This window comes from Dromaius novaehollandiae, chromosome 9, assembly GCF_036370855.1.
Source record: "Dromaius novaehollandiae isolate bDroNov1 chromosome 9, bDroNov1.hap1, whole genome shotgun sequence".
Lineage (NCBI taxonomy): Eukaryota > Metazoa > Chordata > Aves > Casuariiformes > Dromaiidae > Dromaius > Dromaius novaehollandiae.
In genome coordinates this window covers 3,266,247-3,289,504 of record NC_088106.1, presented here as the reverse complement: position 1 = coordinate 3,289,504, position 23,258 = coordinate 3,266,247, and the positions used below count along the sequence as shown (strand labels likewise).

The 23,258-nt window shown below is 44.6% G+C and overlaps 1 protein-coding gene across 1 annotated transcript in view; it reads right to left on the bottom strand.

Annotated features, from left to right (window-relative positions):
• Positions 1-23,258, bottom strand: part of SCHIP1 (schwannomin interacting protein 1) — a 179,252-nt gene that overhangs the window by 114,437 nt on the left and 41,557 nt on the right. Inside the window, exons 2-4 of the mRNA XM_064516555.1 lie at positions 18,005-18,069; positions 16,847-16,927; positions 13,375-13,525 (exon numbers count right to left, since the gene is read on the bottom strand). Coding sequence (XP_064372625.1) covers positions 13,375-13,525; positions 16,847-16,927; positions 18,005-18,069 — 297 coding nt within the window. The remainder of the gene's footprint in view (positions 1-13,374; positions 13,526-16,846; positions 16,928-18,004; positions 18,070-23,258) is intronic.

Genomic DNA, 23,258 nt, shown 5'->3' with positions numbered 1-23,258 from the left:
TGATAATGACTGTACTGTCTGTTTCCTAGAGATCCTGCGTCTTTTCCCCGTTTTTGGTAACAACAGAATATAACTGATTCCAGTGGGTGGAGTAAATCACCCCAGGGAAAACCCGGGGTTGGAAACCTGCTGGTCTCCAACAATCTGGAGCTGAAGACCCTCCACCACGCGCTCTTCCCATGCAACTGAGACACAGAAAAACTAAACAGCATCATCAGCTGCTGCAAAGAAAACCAGTGCTGAAATCTAATCTCCCCCGGTGTAATCTGTACCAGTCACCATAGCACAGCCCATCCTAGGAGAACGGAGAAGATGAGAAAAGCAGTGCAGATGTGGCCAAGTGGACACGTAGGGGTAAGCAGACATGTCGCATGCACATCGCTGGCGGGTCAGAACAAAGCGTGGAGACCCTCTGCATAGGTTTTGGTGTCCCCCTTCCTCCCCATTTAAAAGATGGGCTTATTTTCCACACCATGAGAAAATTTGTCTCTGCAAATGTGCCTATCTACACCCTGCCCTCTGGCACACCATCCTCACCCACGGCAGTGAACGGGGCAGGTCTCCACATTTTGGGTTCTCTGGGGCCTGTTCTTCCCCCACATGTCCAAGGAACCAGGGCCCAGGTCTCAAAGCTGCCGCTATCCCCAGGTGCAAATCTGCACTGTCAGCCAGTCTCACTAGTAACTCTAGATATCTTAGGACAGTTTAGCTGCACACCCTAAACTGCAGAAAAATACCTGGTCTTTTCAGGCCTAAAGTCAAAAATCCCACCATTTTCCACTGTAGAGGAATCCCTTCCCAAATATGTTGCAAATATCACCATCAAGGTTCACCAGTGACAGAGCGCACGACGCTTGTGGGTGCACGCGGGATGCTGTCCCGGCTGTGCCGGCTGCCGATCGGACGTGCATCTGTCAGCAAGGGACTGCGGAGCAACGCAAAGCCAGGCCTGGCTGGAAAGAAAAGCCTCTCTCCCGGCTCTAGCTCAGTTCTGTATAGGAAGAATGATGCCAAGAAATAACAGAATGGTTGCTGTATAAAGCACCCTATAAGACACTGCAATGCAATTTTGGGGGGATGTTTCTCAACACTTGAAATCCTGGATTTTCAAGGTGTTGCCACAGCGCTGCAGATAAACCAAGAACTTTCTGTAATGGTCTAATTCTTGCTGATCCCGCCTGCTGGACTAACCATTGAAAATATTTGTTTTTTTTTTCTTTTTCCACTTATTAAGCATGGTTCTTTCAAAGGTGGGCATGGAATTTCCACACTGGATGATAAATCAGATACTGTTGATAAATTTTTTCTCTAATTCTTCATATATGGAAAGCAGAAATGAAGTACATAGCCTAATGTTCTGAAGTGGAGCATCTAAGGAGGCCCTGCTCTATTAAAAAAAGTAAACTCACTATTTTTAAGACCTATCCATCAATACTAAACATAAGGTAGTCTTGCGAGATATCGCACCAAAGCCAACCCCTGTTCCAGAACCCAATGGAATTTTTTTGGATCATCCCAAGCAGCGGGTCCCCTCAAATGTTCCCCCAGAAGCGTAGTTCAGAAACAGCTTGTTAGCATTTTTGTCATCAACCGTGATAATTTCCAAATTGATTTTGCTGCTAGTCAACTGCAATGTATCAAACTGACTACCCGCATCAATAGTCAACATTCAATATATACACACAAAGCAGAAGAAATCTATTGGCATTCTGCTACCACCAGCAGAAAAGAATTGAGACGGCCCTTTTGTAACACGGGGCTAAAAAGCCCCAAAGGAAACTGCTTGTAACAGCGATGGACATACGTAGCCACTTCAGATTGTTATATATATATGGACACGTATATACACAAACACACCACAAGAACCACTCCTACATAAAATGCGTATTCAAAAGATAAATGTCTTATTAGGCCTGCCTGGAGCATTGTGTACACTCTGCTTACATTTAGAACTAAAATTATCTGAAGCAAATTAAAGGAACTGGAAATAACATTGCTTTCCACATTCACATAATTCCTAATGTTATCTTAGAGCCCACACCAGCGTTAATGCTCCTCACAAAATCATCAAATATTTGATTTCTAATTAAGCTCTTTTCATTCCAATGCTGGATTTGTCTTCCCCTTCGTTAATTATGTTTCCATCCAAGTTATTCAAGAACAAATGCAAAGATTTGCATTTTTACGTTATATAGAAGCCACATAGTAAATATTTATCAGAGACAACTCCTCTTCTCCTTCTCTGTCCATAGATACGTGAAGCCAGCCTTACAGAAAACAGACAACACTGTCCATATTAATGGCCCACTTCCATTTATGTGCAACACCACAAACACAAAAGAGTACTTGTTAGAATCGCTCTTAAACAATTAGGTATCCCAATTGCCCTCAGCTGTCATCTCACTGCCCCTGCAGGTGCAAAATACCCTTCACCTCTGCTTTTACCAAAGTTCCTGATTTTACACCTGAGGAAACCTGCAGACATCAGCACAAGCACATGCAGTGCTCACGGGTGCGGGGACCTACAAATACACAGAAGTTGCACATATATATGTTATTCTAGTTTTAGAGCCAAATATTAATAATCCCCTGAGCAAAATGAGTGCAGCTGTAAAGGTATCGCACTGGAGATGAAGGACAACCCGGCAAACTGGGCTTTCGGTGACAGAAGTATTTCAATGCTCAGTCTTTTCCCAGCTAGACCTTCTCTTCCATCTTACTACCTCCTTATTACATAAAATCTGCTCTTATTTCATGAATTCCTTAGTTTTGGATTCATTTTGCCCTGAGGGCTGCATTAATCCTTTCCAGGTGATTAGAAATAGTAATAATTATAATTCTTAGTTTGACCTCCCAGAACAAAACTATGAAATTTTCTGGCAAGGGCATCAGTATTTTGCTAGAGAGAGCTTCAATTTGCGGATATATAAAATGTTTTCAAGCACATTAATATATTTAGCACAATTAATGTTTCTGAGATTCCTTGTCATATTGAGTCACAAATATTTATGAGACATGAATCTGGTCATGCTTTATGACTGGCACTGGAGATCATTCTGCTGATCACCACAAATGATCAGCTCATGGAAGTTCCACCTAAACAAACCACCACCCTCACATTATTACTGCCTGCTTACTGCCAGAGGTAAAAGACTATTTTTATGGTCCCAGTTTGTGCCATGTAACACCTTAATCCGTTTCTATGTAAAGCTACGCAGGATTACTGGTGCATGTTGGAGCAATTCCTGTTTATAGTTTAATATTTACTATTGGTAGCAAATCAGCCACAGAGAGCACCGAGAGAAGTAATATTTAGCTTGAATGAGGGTAAAACAAGGGGACTTACTACTGCTGATTCATTACAAAATCACGCATACAATTGCTATTTGGCTGCTCGGTAGAATGCTCTTTTTCTAAAACAGGTCCCTGCTGCCAGAATTGCCCCGTGCTTAGCGTCAGATGAGGAGTGAAATCTATCTGGAAAGTCGGAGTTATTTTGGTTACCCATGTGTGGAACCCAAATTATCTCATTGTAATTTTCTAGCGTATTGCAGTGCAATTTCCTATTTATTTGAAGCGGGACACGAGCGCGCGATTGGTATGTATTGCTGAAGCAGATGGAACTAAAGAACTTATCAGAAAGACTCTACGGAGGGAAAAATAAAAATTAGGGCAAAAGCATCAGATGAGGGTTGTCATTTCAACCAAGAGAGAGAACTTGCAGTAGCAGGATGTTTTAATGTCTTCAGCTCGTTATTAGAGACATGCTCCAAAGCGTCCAAGGGAAACGAAGGTCCGGGCATGCTGACAACTACTGCTTTGATCTAACAAGAAGTACGGAAGGCCGTGTGTTTTGTGTCACTCTGTCAGGGCACGAGTCAGGTGTCAGAGCAGTAGCTACAGCCGCAAGACAGCACAAAGGTGCAGGATACAACCCCAGTCTGACTGTAACCTACGGAGTCAGTGCTAGACACGAGAGGACAAACCTACCCTTCAGTCTGCGTGCCATCTGCCATGGGGTCTGGGCAAGAAAACGCTTCTGATAGCTTCTGTTTTTGCCTTCTATCACTTCCCCTTTTTCTACCAGTGTATTAACTGTGATATGTTATGAAATCCTTCTAGACAGGAAACACGAACCTCTCATGAAGGTAATGCAGAGAGAATTTTTCTTTAGCCTCCAAAATGAGTGAAATGAACCACATATGATCACATATGATCCACACAATCCACGGGAAAAACAAGACAATCTGCCGACAAGAGGGTCAAAGCCCCCCCAGAACATTCAGGACAGAGGTCTAACTATCACCAGTCCTCTCTTTTGGATCTTGAAGGCTGTGTTTTGACGGAAGGTAGGTTTTGTTCGAAAATGCCGTATTTAAAATTGTGTTAGGCAAGACATGATATATGATTTTCTGTTAGCGTGAGAATGAAAAGGACTGATTTCAGAAAAGGACTGAAAGAATCTCCTCACTTACGTTACATTTTAGGAGGATTTTTTTTTTTTAAGCTTTGATAATAACAGAAAAAGAACCCAAAGCCAGCCCCCAGATATAAGCTCCTGCAGGTAGGCTCTGGCTATGCGAAGTCAAGAAGAGTTTTAGAACTGCTGTAAAGACTTTTTTTTTTTTTTTTTAAACACCTTAGACCTCTTTCTTGCCTCTAAATAGCACTGCATTGCAGTATACAAAGCCAAGGTGACAATATTTATAAATATATGATGCTAGAAAACGTTCAAGACTTTTTTTGTCCTAAGCCACAAGGGTGACAACTTCTGGTAGAGCAAATTAAATATGAAAACATATGACATTCCTTAAAAAAAAAAAAAAAAAAAAAAAAAAAAAAAAAAAAAAAAAAAAAAAAAAAAAGACAAACTCCATATTTCTGAACTGTCAGGCAGTGGAGTGCTACACTGCAGTCTCACAGCACTGTAGGTAACCACTATTAAAATGAAGGAATATATTTCATCCAAATGAGACTTAGTGCTTAAAAATAACTTCTCCTAAATAGCTGGCAATAGTTAAAGGTGAAAAAACTGCTATTGAAGAGTTAAATAATTTCAAGTTAGCAGTATATGGTAACAGTGAGACTAGCCTTTTCATTTGTTCCAACTACAGAAGTTCACAAGTGATGAAGAAAATGTTCTAAACTGTTGATTTTCTGGAGGGATACCCACCCCACACTTTCTGAGTACTCGCACATTGCAAGTTACGTGGTTTAAGAAAAATACTCACTTAGAATTCTGCACACAGTAAGTAGTTATGACATTTAGTAGTAAAACTGTATGAAAAGTTTACTATTTCAATTTTGTAATGTAGGAAATTATATATGCACAGGAAGAGCGGTGGAAGATATCAAAGCTATATATACACTATTTTTTAAATTAAAAAACTCTTCTAAAGAAATCAAACATCTCTATCTTATTATTTTTCTACTTTGTAAAAGATTGCACTCCCAAAGCTTACTAAATTATCTGTAAATTCTTGATAAGTAGAAATATATTTTTATTGCAGCCCAGATTCCCCAAACTACAAGATGTGAAATCCAGTCTGATAAGAGACTTGGTTATGAATGCTAATAATTGCAAAAATCTCTGTGCAGCTGCCTATATTTTCTTTGATTCAGTATTATGCTTCTTGTCACCTATTTCCCTCTGATTCCTGTTAATTAAATTAGAGTGTGATTACCATGTACTGGCTACTGTAATTCACTTGAAGTAACATTACTTCTATCGTCAAGAATATCTTTGTGAGACAAGTTAAGAATCTTGTGTTTGGTGCATTTTTTTTAAGTTGTATTTACAGCCACTTGGGGGTGTTGGGGGGAGATCTTGGAAGTTACTTTCTACAACCTCAGCCAATGGAGAGAAGGTAGAAAAATGACCCCATGATCACATTTGGAAAAGCTTTGCTTTTCACGTGTTTATGTCTCTAACAAGACCATCTCCTAGTAGAAAGCATTCTATTCAAGCACCGCGCTTCAATAGGAACTGATCATTCTACGGTTGGTCCTTTCCATCCACAGGAACATCAGATGGAACACAACTGCCAGAAGAGTCACGTGCTTTGTCAATACGCCCAGACAAGAGTGAGAAAACTGCATTTAACTGCGGCGAAACGCCACGAGCCTGGTTCACTTGGCCCCGGCTAAGGGCAGGGCCGGGGGCAGAGCCACGGGGGCGCCGCTGTCCGCGGTGCTGAAGAGCCCCGGGGGGCGCCGCTGTCCGCGGTGCTGAAGAGCCCTGGGGGGCGCCGCTGTCCGCGGTGCTGAAGAGCCCCGGGGGGTGACTCCGGGGGGGGGGGCAGCAGACCCCGAAGGCCACAGGGCGGGAGTCCGGGCTGAGCTTTGCCACTGTGTCCTTAGAAGGTGTAGTGGGTAGGAGGGGAAAGTCCACCTGGACATCTAATTTCAAACCATGCACTTCTGCCGAGAGCGGAAAAATTAATTTCATTCCCATGCCAATACTTCCAGTTAAAGTTAAAATTAAGTTCCCGCAGCAATGCCTCAAGAACTCTGGATGCAGGCATGTATCGCACAAGTTTTTGCTTGTCTGTTGAAGATTATCAGGCTTTCTGGGGCTTTTGCAGATTATGGCTTTGAGATTGAGCCTTTTAGAGAGACACAATGATGTCATTACTGGAACAGGTCGCAATCACAACCACATGCTAGTGAGACTTTTCTGGCATCATCGTTTTTCCTTAATAAAAATTCCATAAAGATTTTAGCCCCTGGAAGCACAATTACAGATTCAGTTGTCCATTTCTGGGAAAAAAAGGCAGAAACTCAGCCACGTCCCACAGACAAAGACAAGTTTTGCCACTTTTCTACACAATAACAAGAAAATAAGTATCTCTAAGGCAGAATACTGTTTTCAAAGTAATTTTTGCCCCTCCCCCCCTTTTTATTAAAAACAGAATAAAGAAAGGATGAAAACAGGCAACTAAAGACTGTACAGGTGCTTCTTTTTTGTTCCTAATACAATAACCCAATAAGCGATCAAGGACAATTCTTTTCAAACAGGAGAGCGCCTGTATTGCATACACTTGGTTGGCAAGTCCATTCTTTGTTAGGCTACAAAGCAGTAGCCTAACAAGAAAAATCTGTTTCCCATCTCATCCCTCAACTTATGTTCTTTCTCTGTCATTCCACCCATTATACCAGTTTCCTACTGGGAGGCAGGCCCAAGAGAACATTCTGTATCATAGCACATATACTTTGAGAGCGCCAATGTCAGGAATGACTTATCTGTTTGTGCACAAGTACCACAGCTCATTACCTGATAATTTGATCTACATCAAAGAGTCTAGGAAGATGGTTGTATGCACTCTGGCAAGAATACATGTATTATAGCAATAGGGAGCTAACAGTGCTCTCACTGAGCACACGTGCATAAGCAGTCTTAGGATCTGGATGGGGAGAGTCCTTTTAGAACTGTCCAGGGTAGTTTTTGACAAAGAAGGGAGCTAAATGAAAAGAGGAACTGTTCATGTATCAGGTGGGATCTTGCCATTATGTACAGGTATAAGGTGCAGAGAAAATCAGAGGGCTCTAAATCTGCATAAGAACAGTGGTGTAGAGTAGACAATTTGGCCTGACATTTTAAACAAGAAATGATTTATTTAAAACATGAGATGAAATCTCATTGTAAAAATTCACAGATGTTTACCTTCTCTGTTTATCTTCTGAATACTAAAAAGTGAAATTCTGGACCTCATCAGCACTATGATGGTTGTAAAAGAGTTGTAGTGGCAGTTGTAGGCAGTGGCAGAAGGCATTTATTTGTCTTTAAGTGGTATATGGTATCTTAAACAGAAAAATATCAGTCTTCTATGCCTTTGAAATTCATGTTCACCATTTGCTGCCCAGTTGTAGGCACAAGCAAGTGTTGATACTTTGGCATCAGTTTGGATTTTTTCTAGTTGCCAGTTTCTGAATGCTACCTACACTCTTTTTTCCCCTTTCTTACTTTTAAGTGATAGAAGATTTTTATTGCTTTTCATTGTGCTTTTTTTTTTTTTTTTTGGTGCTTTGGGTTATGTCTCAGTGTCATGACAAATAGATGCAGGTAGATTCTTAAAGGTAAAAGGTGTAAATAGCATGTGAAACTCAAAGAATGTTTTCACTGACAAATCTTCAGATCAAATGAAGTGTACTCAACTAAGCATTAAAAAATACCTAAAAAAGCCCAGAAAAATGTGCAAGAGATGCATACATTACATAGTAATTTTCCAGATCAGTAATCATCCTTATTGCTATTTCAGTCACTGAAGCCCAGAAAAGGTTCACTGATCTGTTTGTTTCCTGAACTATTCCATTTGTAAATTTATTTACTCAAAGTTTAGTGACAAAGCAACTGATTTTCAACTACCTACAACTGCTCAAGTAACTTGTGATCAATCATTACAAGTTTGAACTAAATTATCTATTTTCCTCAATTGCAATTTTGACCAGCCCTGATGCCAGAAGAAGGAATAAAAGATGTTGGCAGTCTAAAAAATTAATTCTGGCCTTGTCTACCATCTGGTACTTCTGAGCCAGCCAACAAAAGGACATGCAGACAATCATAATGAAATGCTATTGAGATGAGATGCTCAGGCTTCAAGGGCACAAAGCCATTTAAATGAAACTTGAAGGAAAAGCTGATTTTTGCTAGCATCTGCAGTGGATTCAGTGTCCTACATACAAAAGACACTACTCCTCTCCCTTAGAAATTAAGACAACATTACACACATAAGAACTGGTGGATATTATCAAGATTTGGCAGGAGTAGCAAAAATAACAAAATCTTTCAGTTGTACTTTTTTCCTCTTCAATTTAGTAGTTTCTTTTTCAGAGCACAAATTTCTTATCAGTATTTTACTTCACGAGCAACAGCTTTCTACAATGATGAAGGCAGTTTGCTGATCCGAAACAAGTTCCACCATCTCAAATCAAAAGTATCATAATTAATGATTTATCAAGCTTCTGAGTCTTAGAATCACACAATTAGGTTGTCACTGAACCGCAGCACGGTTAGCCACAGCCAGCAGGGCTAAGCTACAGCTTTCTGAAGCCACATACATAAAAGGGATACATTAGCTCCAGCAAGTGAAGGAGGGCTCACATCACCATACATCAATGAACCAGTGACTGATTACAAGCCAGGCACCTCACACTGGCTAGAGGAAAATCCTATTTTCCTAGCTATTCCCATCTCATGAAAACCAAACATCTAAAAAAAAGTGGAGATTAGAAAACATCTCAGCTGTTGCCAAACACGGTACAAACCATTTCTATGTTAGTTACCTCCCACTCCCATCACTCTTTTGAAGTTATTTTAAAGTTGTTGCTTTGTGTTTCTGTATTTATCCTTTTGGCTGGGACAAGAAGAAAGTATCATATTTGAAGAATTCAGAAAATTTAATGATTACAAAGGAGTAAGTGTCTGCATACAGGGAAGGCACAGCTGCCCTGCACCAAATCTATCAAGGCTCAGGACATCTCTAACTCCCAGTGACAGTATTCTCGCTGGTGCCCTGCTTTTCCTCGCACACAAGCTGTGCATCTATCCTGGCAAAAACCACACCTTTGATTCTGGGCATTTTTGACTTTGAGTCTACAGGCTTTTTCCTGGATTGCAATTTCCTGTGTTTTTCATCACTTTTTCTGTTTCCTGTTCGCACTTTTTGTCATATTTGTCAAGAAGGCAAAAGAAAAAAAATGCTTTTAAAATATCTGACTTCTCAGTCTGAGTAATTCCCCATTTCCCTTTACAAATGCCACAGGAGGTTTGGAATAATGGTGGACACCAGCTCAAGAACTTCTCTTTCAACTACAAACGGCCAGGCTTCATTCTTTACTCTCCAGTTACAGCCCTGCAGATTCTGACAATCTCTTTTGTTCCCCAACAGCCTGGCTACACCTGGTTTTAGATATTATTCATCCAGTAAAGAGTTTCAAAGTCCTACACCATCACAACTGTTGGTCCCAGGTACTGCTATACATATATATTTGATGCATGCAGCTTTTACACCCGTCCTGCTGCAGTAATCTGCATTTGTTAGCCCACAGGCTCTCATTTATTTTATGGGCATGAAATCCTTTGTCTTTCATTATTCAAGTAGCCAACTACTTTTATGCCTCCGGGAGTATATAAGGTACAGCTGAGGATCCAGCAGAGCAGAGCACGAGGCGGCTCGCATTGAGAAAGGAGATCAAAAAGCCAGCATTACATTTCAGCTGAATTAAGTGGCTCCGTTGTGACAGGGGTTTCTCAAAGTTCTTCATAAATTTCTCTCTCCTGTCTGCATCACTGCTTATTGCTAATGTATTTTGGCATAGTCTTTCCTTTCTGTTTGGAAAAGAAATGGAAAAACCTCCAAATAGCCCAAATTTCAGTATGACTTCTGTCAGAGACCGCATACTGCTCAGTGTAGTATACTTTGAGGCAGACGAGCCATAGGCATATTTCTCAGGGCACCAGCAACACTGCTAATGCAAAAGGAATAACATTTTAATGAGCTTGCACCACTTCTTGGAGCTCTTGCTCTGAAACACGGACCAAGGCTGGTTTGTCTGGGTAAGGCGATCGTTGCTATTACTCTTCTGTCTGCATTTCGGCAGTGCAAGGTTGAGTGTCTCTGTTTTGTTTTGGCCTTGTCCTACCCTGCCCAGAACCTGACAGTGCCAACTCCAAGCCAAAGGCAACTGAGATTTGCTGTCAGAAAGGCGCATGATCACCTTTCCACCTTCTTTGCACGCTTGTCAGAGAGAAACCTGTTCCCTACGGCATTAGGTGGCTTGTGCTCGCCTCGGACTAACGCGGACTGCCCGGGTGACGGCAGGGAGGGCTCAGCTCTGAGACACGAAACGCGCCATCCGCGCGTGTGTGCGCACGCGAGTGTGCATGCACACCTGCTGGCTGACCCTCACCCCGGGGAAGGTGAAATCCTGCTCCACACAGGGCCAAAAAATCAAACGCAGTCAGGTCTTATTTCCTCAGAAGCAAATAGGAATCAAAACAACACCAGAGAGCGTGGTTGCCTCTTCGCTTTGTAGTGGTAGCTGCTCTCAGACCCAGCCCAGCAATGCCTCCCGGGCAGACCGCGTGCCTCCAGCAACGTCCCTCTTGGGACGCCTGCTGATCTCCCAGGCCTCTGCCCAGCTCTGCTCCCTGCTTTCACAAAACGAGATGTCCCCCAGCGCTCTCCGATACAGACAGGAAAACACGTTGAACAGAAGGTCTGGTTTTTAATGGCTAGTAAAAAGCACGGTGGCATATGCCCTCATCGCCAAGCCAAGGACCATCCCGCACTTTGCTGCCTAGGAAATTCAGAGCACCCATCTCACCAGAGTTTCCCAAAACCACAGTCACTCTGCAGATATGCACCCTGCTCTGTTGCCAGGCACCACAAGCCAGTTTACAAGGTAAAGCTGGTGTCTGGAGACAGGGCCAGGCCTGTGCCAGGGGAAGGGTGTTCCACTGCTTGGGAGCGGAAAGCTTTGGAGCGCCCTCTCGGCTCTCAAGTTACCAGCCAACACCGGGAAAGCCAGTCAACCTCACCACACCTCCGTCCTCTTCCAAGGCTCAGTAATCAAGGACTCATTACACAGATAGATGTTCCTTTGCCTATGAAAACGTTTGACTTTTCAGAGGTAATTGCCAGGCTGGGCGCCAGAACAGTGCAAGAAAATGTTCCCACCTTCCTTTACGCTAAAAAAGTGCGACGCAGAAGTGAAGTGAGTGGGAGCTGCGTTAATGCAAACTAAGTAACAACTCTAGTGTCCAAGCTTCATTTCCACACAAATATATAACATTCCCAGACCTGCTAATTTCCCCCCAAAGAACGGAAAGCATTGAAAACGTGTTGTTCTCCAAATTAGGTTGCCGACGCAAAATCTTGTAAAGCTTCTAATTTACGAGTAGCTTCTACTTCTACGAGTCCTGCGCAGGGTACGAGGGACCTCTTGTGGCAGTTAGGCAACCGGCTGGCCACTCTCAGCTATCAACCGTATTCAAACAAGATCCGGCAGCACGTAAAAACCAGATCCACATGTATTCCTCTTATTAGAGGAACTTATCTCATTTAATGCATAAGACATTAGCCTATAAACCAATATTGCTACAGTTCATCATCCCAAGAAAGCTGGCCCCCAGCTATGAACACAAGTCACCTAAAAATAAAACAGTGCACTCTCTCCGTAATATTTTAATAAAAGCTGTCAAGTCTAATGCAGCCTACCAAACTACGGTGCCACAAAAAACAATAGCTACTGGAAACAGCTCACTTAACTTCGTTTTTTACCTAGATAATACAATTCAATAGGGAAAAGAGAATCAAATTGTCCTCATAAGTCCGAGATCTGAGTTCTTAGCACAAGAAAAGTTATGCTGGGTCTGGGAGACTTCAGCATGCTTGCATTAAGTGGCATCATTTCCACCTTTAAGATCCTCATTAGAACGGATTTCTAGACTTCCTTAGTGAATGCTGAAGCCACCAAATATCGCCCTGTGACTGAGGACAAGGCTTCAGAGAAGTGACCAACATGCGCTCGTAGCAAGGACTCGGACAACCTGTTCACAGGCAACCTACGTGCTCCAGCTGAGTAACAGGATGCGTCTTGCCGTTATTTGAGTGGTCTAACACACTGCACTGCAAGTTCAACTGCCTGGATTTTTTTCTCGTTTTTGAAACTATCAAATTATATTGCGCGCTTTCGTCTACCGTTTCCTCAAAACTGATGGATTCTGTCACAAAGCTGAAAGCAATATCTATAGACTCTATAGAGTCTATCTATAGACTCTGTTGATTTTTTGACCCAAAAATCTTATCCCGGACAGTCACAAAGCCACATAGTGTTTTCAAAAGTGGGCTGTATATTTACTTTTCTGGTTTACAGTCATTTTAAAAACAGAAGCGTACTCTCCTGCCACTAGTCGCCCCAAAGTCTCTAACTCTCTTACAGAAAAAACTTAGAAACCACATTTATTTGTGAGAACAGCACCACAATTTATCGCCTGATTTTGAGAACACAAACAGAAAATACCAAAGACTTTCTTCTCTGAAGATGTGTCCCTTCTGCAAGGGAACAAACCACAGTTTGGAACCACCTTTTCCCATCCAGGACGCTCCTATTATCAGCTATGTCCATCACCCAACCTTGCTAAGACCTGTGTCTCCCTAACCCAAGATGAACGCACAGCTGCACCTTCAGCTGTATCTAAAACAGATGTGTTTGCTAGTATGTATATTTGAGACACTACAATTCCTCCAAAAGCCCTTCTTTAACCATTAATCACCAGCATAGCTTTCACCAAATAGCTCATTTACGCGATAGTCCCGGGAAGAAGCGCCGGCGGCGGTAGAAACAAGAGAACGGGCCCCGGCGGGTACTCACCGGCGTGCTGCTGTCGGAGAAGGTGTTCATGCTGACGGAGCTGCTGAGCTTGTCGGACGCGAGGGACGGCGGCGAGGGACTGCGCTTCTCCGGCGGGTCCTGGGGGGGCAGGTCCTGCCGCTGCAGGTAGTCACGCCATGCTCTCTGAATGCTGGTGGCAAAAGTCAGAGCACACTGGTGGGGGGATGCACCACCAAAAAGGGATTTAAAATATATATTCTTAGCTAAAGAGGTGGTCTTTGGTTGGGTGTTCTTTTTTAAATGCGTTATTTATTTTATTTGGAGAATGTTCACACATAACTACCCACCGCGGGTCTCATCTTAACCACTGCCAGAACACCTTGAGATATTCGTTAAGTAGAAGCAATTCTTTATACCAAATTCCTCAGTTTACAGGAGCAAACTAAATTCTAGACTATACTTAACTCAATGTTTCTCTTGCATCTTGCAAAGAAAATAAAATGCAACTATCTGTTTAAAAGAATTGAAAACTTTATAGTTACACCAGCCTTCGGATTATAACGTAGATATAGTTGTAACTTCAGAGCTAGATCAGCATCCTTTAAATCATCTCTGTACTTCTATAGCTGGGGACTTAAAAACTGCTTTAAATCAATGCACAGGGATTAGGAGACGAGCTCTGGTTTCAAAATCTAAACTTTGATCCAGTTTCTAAAGTCCCATGTAAAATTCTGTGAAGAAATTCACATTTCAAACAACACTTAACAGCTTAGCTTAAAAAAAGCTCAACTTTTTGCGCTGCAAGCAAACATTCACAAGTAAATTGCGGGTGGGTTAGGGTCTGAAAGCAGGGCCGGGGGTGTCCCTTGGAGGGTGGCGCAGGGACCGGTGGCCGCCAGCCTCGGCTCCTTCACCAGGTGGCACTGCGACGTCGCCCGTGCGGCGGGGAAGACGCAGGGACAGCGGTGAGAAATCTCCGTCATTAAAGCGGCGTTTACAACGGTAGCGGCTTTGGGGCAAAACATGTGGGTGTTGGTACAGGCTGATCTGCCATCTCTGCAGGGAAGCAGAGGTAAATGCTGCCCCGAGACTGGGTTATTGTGGTGTGATAAGCTAGAGAGAGCTCCTTTCAGGATTTTTAAGTAATTGAGATTTTATTCACTTGGATATTAAGTCAGTAAAACCTTCAGTGTGTCCATTAATCAAGCAGAACAGCTTGACCTTTGCTTGTTCTCGGTTCTGGGGGCAGCACAAGGAGCACATTTAATAGCCACACATAACGTCATCTCGTCTCAAGTGCCCGAGACTCATCCCTCCACACCATCCCGTCTCCTGCTGCTCTGCTGGGCTGGGCGGCCGCACGTCAGCGGCGTGACCCATTTCTGCCTCTCAGACCTCCTTTGCCGTGCACAACTGATGGACAAGAGAAGGGGAGGGCACCCAGTGGCACCAGGACCCAGCAGCGAATGCACCAACCAAGCCCCAGCCCCTCTCACAGTAACTTGAGAGGAGGAACATCCGGAGCATAAGACTTAAGAGGGTGAAGGCTGCAATTCTGGCTGCTGAGGACAGAGGCAACGGAGCCTGTAGGTACCTGAGACAGAAGACACCAAGGCTGCGTCTCATGGTGTGCACCGCGCTTGGGTTTGGGCGAGAATCTGCTCACCGATGCTCTGTCGGGCAGGACTGCTCTGCCCAAGGTGTCTGGGAACACCCAGTCCTTCATCATCCTCATCAGCTAGTTACGGTCCCATCTGCAAGGGCTGGAGCATTTAAAGCCTCTGCTGCTTTGTAGCAAGGAGGAAGCTGATGGGCACTGGGAATCCTCCACACCTGTGTGGTGTTGAGGGGCTCCACGTGCCCAGCAGCTTCTCCGGGTGGAGAGGCTCTCACAGCTGAACCTCACCCCACTCCCACTCCTGCTCCCGGTGCTGGGACCATCTGGGGAGGCAAAGCTCAGGTGGTCCCTGAAGGCTGCAAGGGTGGGGAGCACTGGAGGTCTTCAGAGTGTCCTGGACACCGTTGCAAGGGGATGAAGATAGGGAAAGGAGTCAATGGCTGTTGGTTGCAGCCATGGTCAGCTCGAGGAAAAGGCTCCTGAGTGTAATTCGTCATTTCCACCGCAGGTCTACAGACTTGCCTTCCGCAGGAGAGGTGCGGCAATCGAAGCGAACCCGCTGAAGGCCGTGGTCGTGCATCCAGGGTTTGCTCGAAGCTGCATGTGGCTGCGCTTTCACCGCTGGCACCAGCGGGCCCCAACGGGCCTCGCTCGCCCGGCTGCCACCGCTCCGCCAGCCGCCGCAGCCCTGTGCCGAGCTTCGGCCCAGCACACGCTCCCGGCTCGGCCACCAGCAACACCAGAAACAAACCATGGTGTCACCAGGCTGGGCAGGCTGCAGAGCTGGTCGGGCGGGTCGAGGCCCGTGTTGTCTCCATGCAACAGCTTTAAAAGGGACACAAATATCTACTACGGCTCCCAAACGTGAGTGTCAATGAAGGAGCTTTCAGTAAACGCATTTTGATTTAAAAAATCACATCTTCACACCCGAAGCATTTACACTTTGCATTATTTCAGTTTCATGCTTTACTGCATAATATTTCCACGGAGTATTTACATATTTATATTTACATGTACTTTCCATTTTAAAGCATGAGACAATACTGAGTTTAAGGCATAACTACCTTCTAGAAAACTCCCGGAAAATTTATTCTTTCATCTGACTTATATTTGCATGACTAAAAGGCACTGGCTGGATTTTAATTTGAAACTTCATGTCCTTTTAATATTTTAATGCAGCATTAATATTTTAACATCCTTTATAGCAAGTTATCTGTAGCTTTTCGGCTGAAAATGAAATTCAATATGAAACACAGCAATGAATAAAATTCTCCGTGTAAAGCCGCGTCCTATGCCTGGTGTCACAGAATTTTGCCTGGAAATAGTTTGGGGCTTCAGTGTAAAGACATCCACATTTTTTTGGATGTAAGTGAAGTTTGCCCACAGAAAAGTTCAGCGGTGAAGGGTACCCCATCGATGAAGGGTACCCCGTCTCAGCGGACACAAAAGTGGAATTCTTTGCTTGGACAGGCACGTGGATAAGCTTTAAACTCCCTTGCAGAGGAGTCCTGTGAAGCTCCCTAGGAACTTTAACCAGGGCTTCCTTTTCCCTCAGCTGTGAGAAATACCACTGGAGAGACTTCTACCATGCTTTCTCCTTCTAGGACATTCTCTTTCTACATGAAAAATCTGGCAGGTTCTCAAATATTCTCTAGTTTTACAGGGGAAGTTACAAAATCAGCGTAACATTTAAGTTTAACATCTGAAACTCAATTCAAAGAGAATATTCGCATGCTTAAAGGTAGATGAGAGCTTAACTATCTTGCTAAATTAAGGCTTTTTTATACTTAAAGTTCCACAGAAATCCCAGATGAATACAGCCTGGATTCCACGGCTCAGGAATCCGGCAATCCCAGCTGCGTTCAAATACCGAAACAAGTCTTTGCTACTTACATTTTCACTTTTGATTCCAAGGGCTGTAAATTGATAGGATATTTTTCAATATTATTTTCCTCATCCATGGCAAGCTGATGGCTATGAAAGAGAAAAGAAGATGCTTTCAATGTGTCTCAGCATGACGTTTTTGCAAACACTGCGAATTAATTCAGGAGTTTTGACAAGACCATACATGAGCTGCTTATTTAAAGGTGTTGCTGCCTTTGGAGGGAGGCATCTGGGTCCCCGCGTGCAGCCCTATTTGGCTGCTAACAAAAAGTAAGAATTTGAATCCAGTTTCCAGACTGGAGCTTGCCTGAGCTCTCTGCAAATCTCCGCACTAAACTTCCCAGATGCCACAGCTCCAGAGACAGGCACACCCAGCACAGAAGCTGCTGCAAACAAAAAACACTGGCAAATAGAATAGATATTCTTGCTAAATTAGCTTTCACCCCTGGGGCTAGATTTGAAAAGCTGGAGAGTAAAATGGAAAGTAACAATGGTAATGCTGGTAGCAAATGAATTACATCAGCAAAAGCCATACAAGAATATGAAGAAAAAAATTCCTTGTAATAAAGATGACCAAGGAATTGGTGCTGCGAACTGATCATTTTGAGAAAGCAATTTTAAAATGCTGGAAGATAAAAAATCAAATACTTTGGGACATTGCTTTGGGTGGGACTAGCAACATGAATGACAATTCTTCGCATGAAAATTTGTAAGATGAGACCCCAACCTGCAGAGTTATTTTGAGACTTTACTGGACACTTAATTACATCATTCAATCAGCAGCAGTTTTCAGAAATTATCCTCCTGTAACTAGAAACAAGAATCGTTTATGGGAGAGACGCAAAATCTTGAAAGATTCAGTATATTACCAAGCAAAAACCATAGCGTAGAACGGAAAGACGGTCCCTCACAGAGCACAGGCGACCAGAGAAAAACCATCAAAAAGGCTATTGAAGTGAGCGGCCGCTTTCGCTGGATCGTGTTTTGCATGTTTTCACCTGACCATGTCCAGAAGAGACACCCGTCCCCCCACCCTGCCAGTCCAGGCTCCAGCAGCTCCTTGTGCAGGACGGGCCCCACTGTCACCCTCTCCAGGCTACTTGCGCTGGAGGAACTTGTAATTGTTGCCTTATAAATGCCACTGCACATGCGAAATCCCAGATTTACCTTTGCAGTAAATATTTGCCATCATTGACCTGTTCCAAGGTGTTCTGGAGCCTTTTGAGTTCTTCCTACAAGGAGAGAAACAACAGTTCAGCGTGCTGGTGGGAACCCTTGTTCGACACGGGAGACTCGCCCTCGGCCGCGCAGCGCCGTGAGCTAGCCATCGAACAAAACGGTCCCTCCTGTAACGTCTACAGGATCGCTTTCCAATTCAGACACCCAAAATAACTACAAAGACACCACTGTATTTATCAATACGTCCAGTGCATCACTGTGGAAAGAAACACCAGACCTACAAAAAAATGATAGGCAGAGCAAAAGGGAAAAAGAGGGAAGTAATTTTTCTTTTATTAGGTATGTGGCTGCTTTGATTTGAGAGATGGTCTTGATAAGAGGCAAGCTCGCAGCAGTTCATACTTCCAGACGTTTCTCTTTGTTCCGCAATCAAACAGTATTCAGCCTCGTAATTAAGAGAGTCACTGGTGGAGATGCATAGCTTGATGTCTCCACCAGCCTATTTGCATCGGATCCTGTTCTCAGCAGACAAGATGCCACAAGTTTAACTCCATACGCGTAGCTGGGCTTCCTTACCTCCACACTAAAGGGCCAGGAGAAATCAACCCGTGAATTTCAGCACTCAGATATGGCTTAAAACACAAAATCATGCCTGATTGGCACAAGTTGTAATGTTCGGAAGGGCTGGGAGTAGGGGGAAAGACCTATAATTGACCTAAAATTGAAAAATGTAATTAGTAATCAGTGAGGAAATTCAACCAAAAACAAAACAGGTGAAAACCCCAAATTTTTAAAGCTAATCGTGGTTTGTATTAGCTTATTTTCCTGGTGTTGAAACACGTCCATGGGCCAGGTAGCTCTGAGGAGACTGACTAGTAATCCGAATGTGAATTAGGCCTCTGAGTAAGACTAACTTGAGCTTATCTAAAGGGAAACCTGAGCAACGACATCTCTAGCTCCTGAAACATGGCTCTCTTCTTCCTCTGCTTCTCATGGCAGCAGAAATCCCAGGAGAAATTGTGGAAAGACCTCCTGAAACACCAGGCACAGAAGGGTGCATCTCTAGCTCTTGATTATACTACGTAAAGGAAACATACTGCCCTTGCGGGTGGCGAGGCCAGTGCCTCACAAAAGCTGTTTTTCTTACAGACCAGATTCGGGTGCCAAATCGCAAGGTAAGGTGGGCTGCTAGCAGCCGGCCATACTCTGAAAGCATTCGAGCAGGGGCCCTCAAAGAGGAGGCGGAGGGGCAACTCAGATTACCAGAGTGTCGGAGGGTGACATTTTTGTAACTCTCCTGGGCAGTGCACGTGCAAGCAAGGGGCCGTGGGAGACCTGTGCACGGAGCGGGAGCCTGGCTGCTCCCGGGGACGGGCGAAGGGTTTCCTTACGTGTCTCCCGGCAAAGGCTCCTGCTGCTGGAAGGGACAGGAAAGAAGGTCCTAGAGGATGGGACTTGTTTCGCGGTACGTGGGTACTCTCGATATTAAACGCCTGCTCCTCTTAGAGGCCCTACCTTGTGCTCCCCAGCCCGGGGACGTCCCTGGCACACAGCCCCTTGCTGCCCTTAACATCGCAGGGGAAAAGACCATGCTGAGGACCCCTCTCTGGGGTCCAGGCTCGGGGAAGCACTGCTCAGCTCTTGCCTCTATCCCGTACGCATGGTCTGCAAACCTCGGGGCCGCCACGCTCCAGGTGACGCGCTTCCCAGGGCTGGGACGGCCGTCGTTGCTCCCCGCCGCGCGGGGACCCCCGGGTGGCTGCTGCGGTGCCTCGTAGGGCACCATCCCGCAACGCCACGAGCGAGGTGGCCGCACACGCCCCGTCTCCTCAAAAGCCGGGCTGAGAACCCCCCCAAGCCCCCAGCCCGTGTCCTTGCGGCGAGCGACCAGCGCCGATGTCCTGGGAGGCAGGGCAGGGGCCGGGCACCAAGCATAGCTCGCGTCTTCTCCCGCTCCTGAAGTTGGGAATCAAACGTGAAAAACACCAGCTGACCAAAATAAGGAAGGAGGGGTGATTCACTTCGCACCTACCTCATGCACACGTATGTGCTCCTCATGAAGGTTAAGAACTTAGAAACACAAGATCTACAAACGGAAAATGTCCTCATTTGTCTTTCTGGGGCTAAATCAAACACTTTGTTTTCCAATAAAACCATTGCCATCTCTGTGAGCACAACGGATCAGCCAACCGCATCTTCTGCTTTTTCAAATAAAGCTGATACTGTGGAACAGAGAACTTTTACGTGGCGCTTTTTAATCTCGTACAAGGTTCGGCACTGTTTGGCGTGAAGCAAGCTCACACGCGGTAGTCGATTTGCTTCTAATACACCTCTCATTTCCTCACAGCCTTGGAAGGACTATTACTGCAAAATATGTTTTATGCATGAACTAGATTTGTCAAGATGACAAGTGAGATTTTCCCTCAGTCTTCGCCCCCGTCTTTGGCCCCCTGGGTCTCTCATTGCAGCCCCGTTTGGTTGATGTGCACAAGCCTGTCAAGTGCTGTGGCCGATTCAGAAGGACTCATTGCTGCTCACCACTAATTAACAGCTGGAAATAACCCGGTCATGAAACTTCTTATTTTTGCCCTCCCTTTTTGGCCTGTTCTGAGGGATATGCTCTTTTTTGCATATTAAAAAAAAAACCAGAAAAACTTCCAAAATTGTTTTCTCTGAAGTACAGCTCAGCTCAGAAGAAAACCTTTTATTTTCCCATATTATTCCACTGGTCATTTTTTTAGCGTATCCCAGAGCTAGGTAAGGTAATTTAGAATGTGAAAACAATTTGCAATTGACTTTATATATAGCTCTGGGTGACAAAACCTGCGTGACTTACATAAATCATTTTTTATGTTTGACATCATTTTCTATTAACCTAAGGGTAAAGACTGAACCAAAAAAAAAAAGTAAAAAGTAAAATTGGTTGTGACATTTTTGACTGTTCAATCTTTCAATTAAACATCACTGGGCAGTCTTTGTAAAAGCTGTAATATAAGGCAACGACAAAAGAGCCTAGTAATGTTTGCGTAATTTGGAAGAGAGGGAGACATAAAATCTATACTAATTTCAGCTTTGCGTCATTAAACATGAAGCATTGATTATTGCTCCTTGCAACAAAATTTATGAAGCTAGCTAGGCTGCTGTGTCCACGCAAAGCGATGCTGATGTTCTGCCCTCAGACCCCGAGCGCCGTAAATGATGGGCTGCGCTGGCAGCGGGGCCGCCGCTGCCCCAGGTCGCAGCCGTAGGAGATGCCGCTCGCGCATTGCGCTGGGAGTGACCCGGCTGCAAACCCTAACTTCAGAAAATTAAACTGGAAGCGATCCATACTTCTGCTGGAATACGCGATGAGTTACGACGCTGCTATAAACCTCGTTAAAATGTAAACGTATTGTAAAATTTACTGCAGTTTTCGTTTCCCTACGTCACTTGAATACAGACGTTAATAACGATCGGGTGTCTGCAGACACAGATGTAGATGCCCGAGTCAAAAAAAGCAATGAAAGCCTGAAGTGCAAGACTGGTTTCAAGAAGAGCAAACTAAAATGGCTTTCCCCAGTCTTTAACTTGGACATTATGTTCATGCATCAATTATTTTTCAGCCTGTAGATCTGTACTTTTAGGAAATCAGGCTATTGCAATGACTGAATTATCACTGGGAAATGACGTACCTTATAGTACAGAAAAGACCAAGAGGGCTCAGATCCACAGAGCCTCAGCAGGGGAAACCCTGCCTAAAAGAGCCATTTTGAGCCACATCCCAGCACAGTCCAAACTGCTATAAACGCTTGAGTTTGCTTTGCAATGAGAATTTACCGTCTCTTTGCATTTTTGGTGCAAACGAGATGCGTTTGGCTCCCCATGTACATATCTAGTACGATGATTTAGCAGCCTAACTTGTCCGCCCTGAGCATTTTTTGGGGTTCCAGGCTGCCGGGGCCGCGTCTCCCCGGCACGGTCCGCAGCACTGCCCCAACCCCACGGCATCGGCCCTGCCACCAGCCGCTAACGACCCCGCCGGCACGCGCGGCGTGATGGGGACGGCCGCCGGGGCCGGCACGAGGCTGGGGAGACTTCCCGTTCCTCAGAAAACCGAGCCGGGCGACTTCTGCATGAGGCCACTTAGGAAGGAAAATATTTCCTGCATGTTTCTAGGCCACGGAGGCCTTTGGGAAATAAATATTCAGACAACTGAAAAGCGCCAGTCCCTAAATTCCACTTGCAGAAAGATATTTCAAAGTGCTGTTATTAGTATAAAGTCTAAGGAATGAAAAGGAATTTGCAGATACTAAATCACACTTAGCTAAATATTTACCTAATTTTTTGCCTAAAAATACCCGTTGAGGTCAGTGAAGCTGTTTATATCCATGGGTTTATACGCAAAGGGTGAAATCAGGGCAGAGGCTGCGTATTAAAAATTAATTTTCAAAGCAGTTTTTGGAAACGTGCTGTTGTTTCAGCATCTCCTAAGAACCTAAGAGCCGCCGTCTCTCGCCGCTAAGTGAACAGGCACCGGCGCTTCCCGAGAGGTCAAAGGGACGGAGGCTGGAGCGGAAAGCTCTGATTTCAGCAGAGCTGGCTGCAACTCCCCAAAAGAACAGCAAGAAAAGGTGGTTTGCTCACTTTGTAATGAAGGGCGAGTATAGCAGTTATTCAAAGACACAGCTTTGGGTAGTTTGGTCTCCATTTCACCGATACGCGGCGGTGCACGGTGAAGGGCCCGCGGGAGCCCAGCTGGGTGAATCACCCAACGTCGGCACATGGAAGAGGGAGCTTCTGCTCCCCTTCTCTCTACGGAAAGCACAGGTGGATACGGACAAAGAACCGGCCCTGTGGTCGGCAGAAGATGCTGCTTATCCGTCCTGGTCCCTGAACGCACGATGGGAGGAAAGAAGCTGGGCTTAGGCCCAAACTAATAATTAAAAAAAGAAAAATCTGTCCTTTCCTTTTTGTCCATGAAACATCTTGAGTTTTACTCATTCTAAATTGCTCTGGGCAATAATGGTTTCCCTTTTCTAGGCCTCCTTTTCTGCTTTATTGCTCTTTTTGGTGTGGGACAGGAGTGAGGAAGGACTTGGGATCCTACCAGAGATAAGAAAAGAAGATGGGAAGGGAAAATCAGAAACTGGAGAAGACACTGGCCTGGGGAAAGGATGGAAAAGGCAGGAGATGAAGCTCAGGAAAGTGAAGAAAAGGCAGCTGAGATACATGTAGCTAGCCCTTACTGTCTGGAAAAAAACAT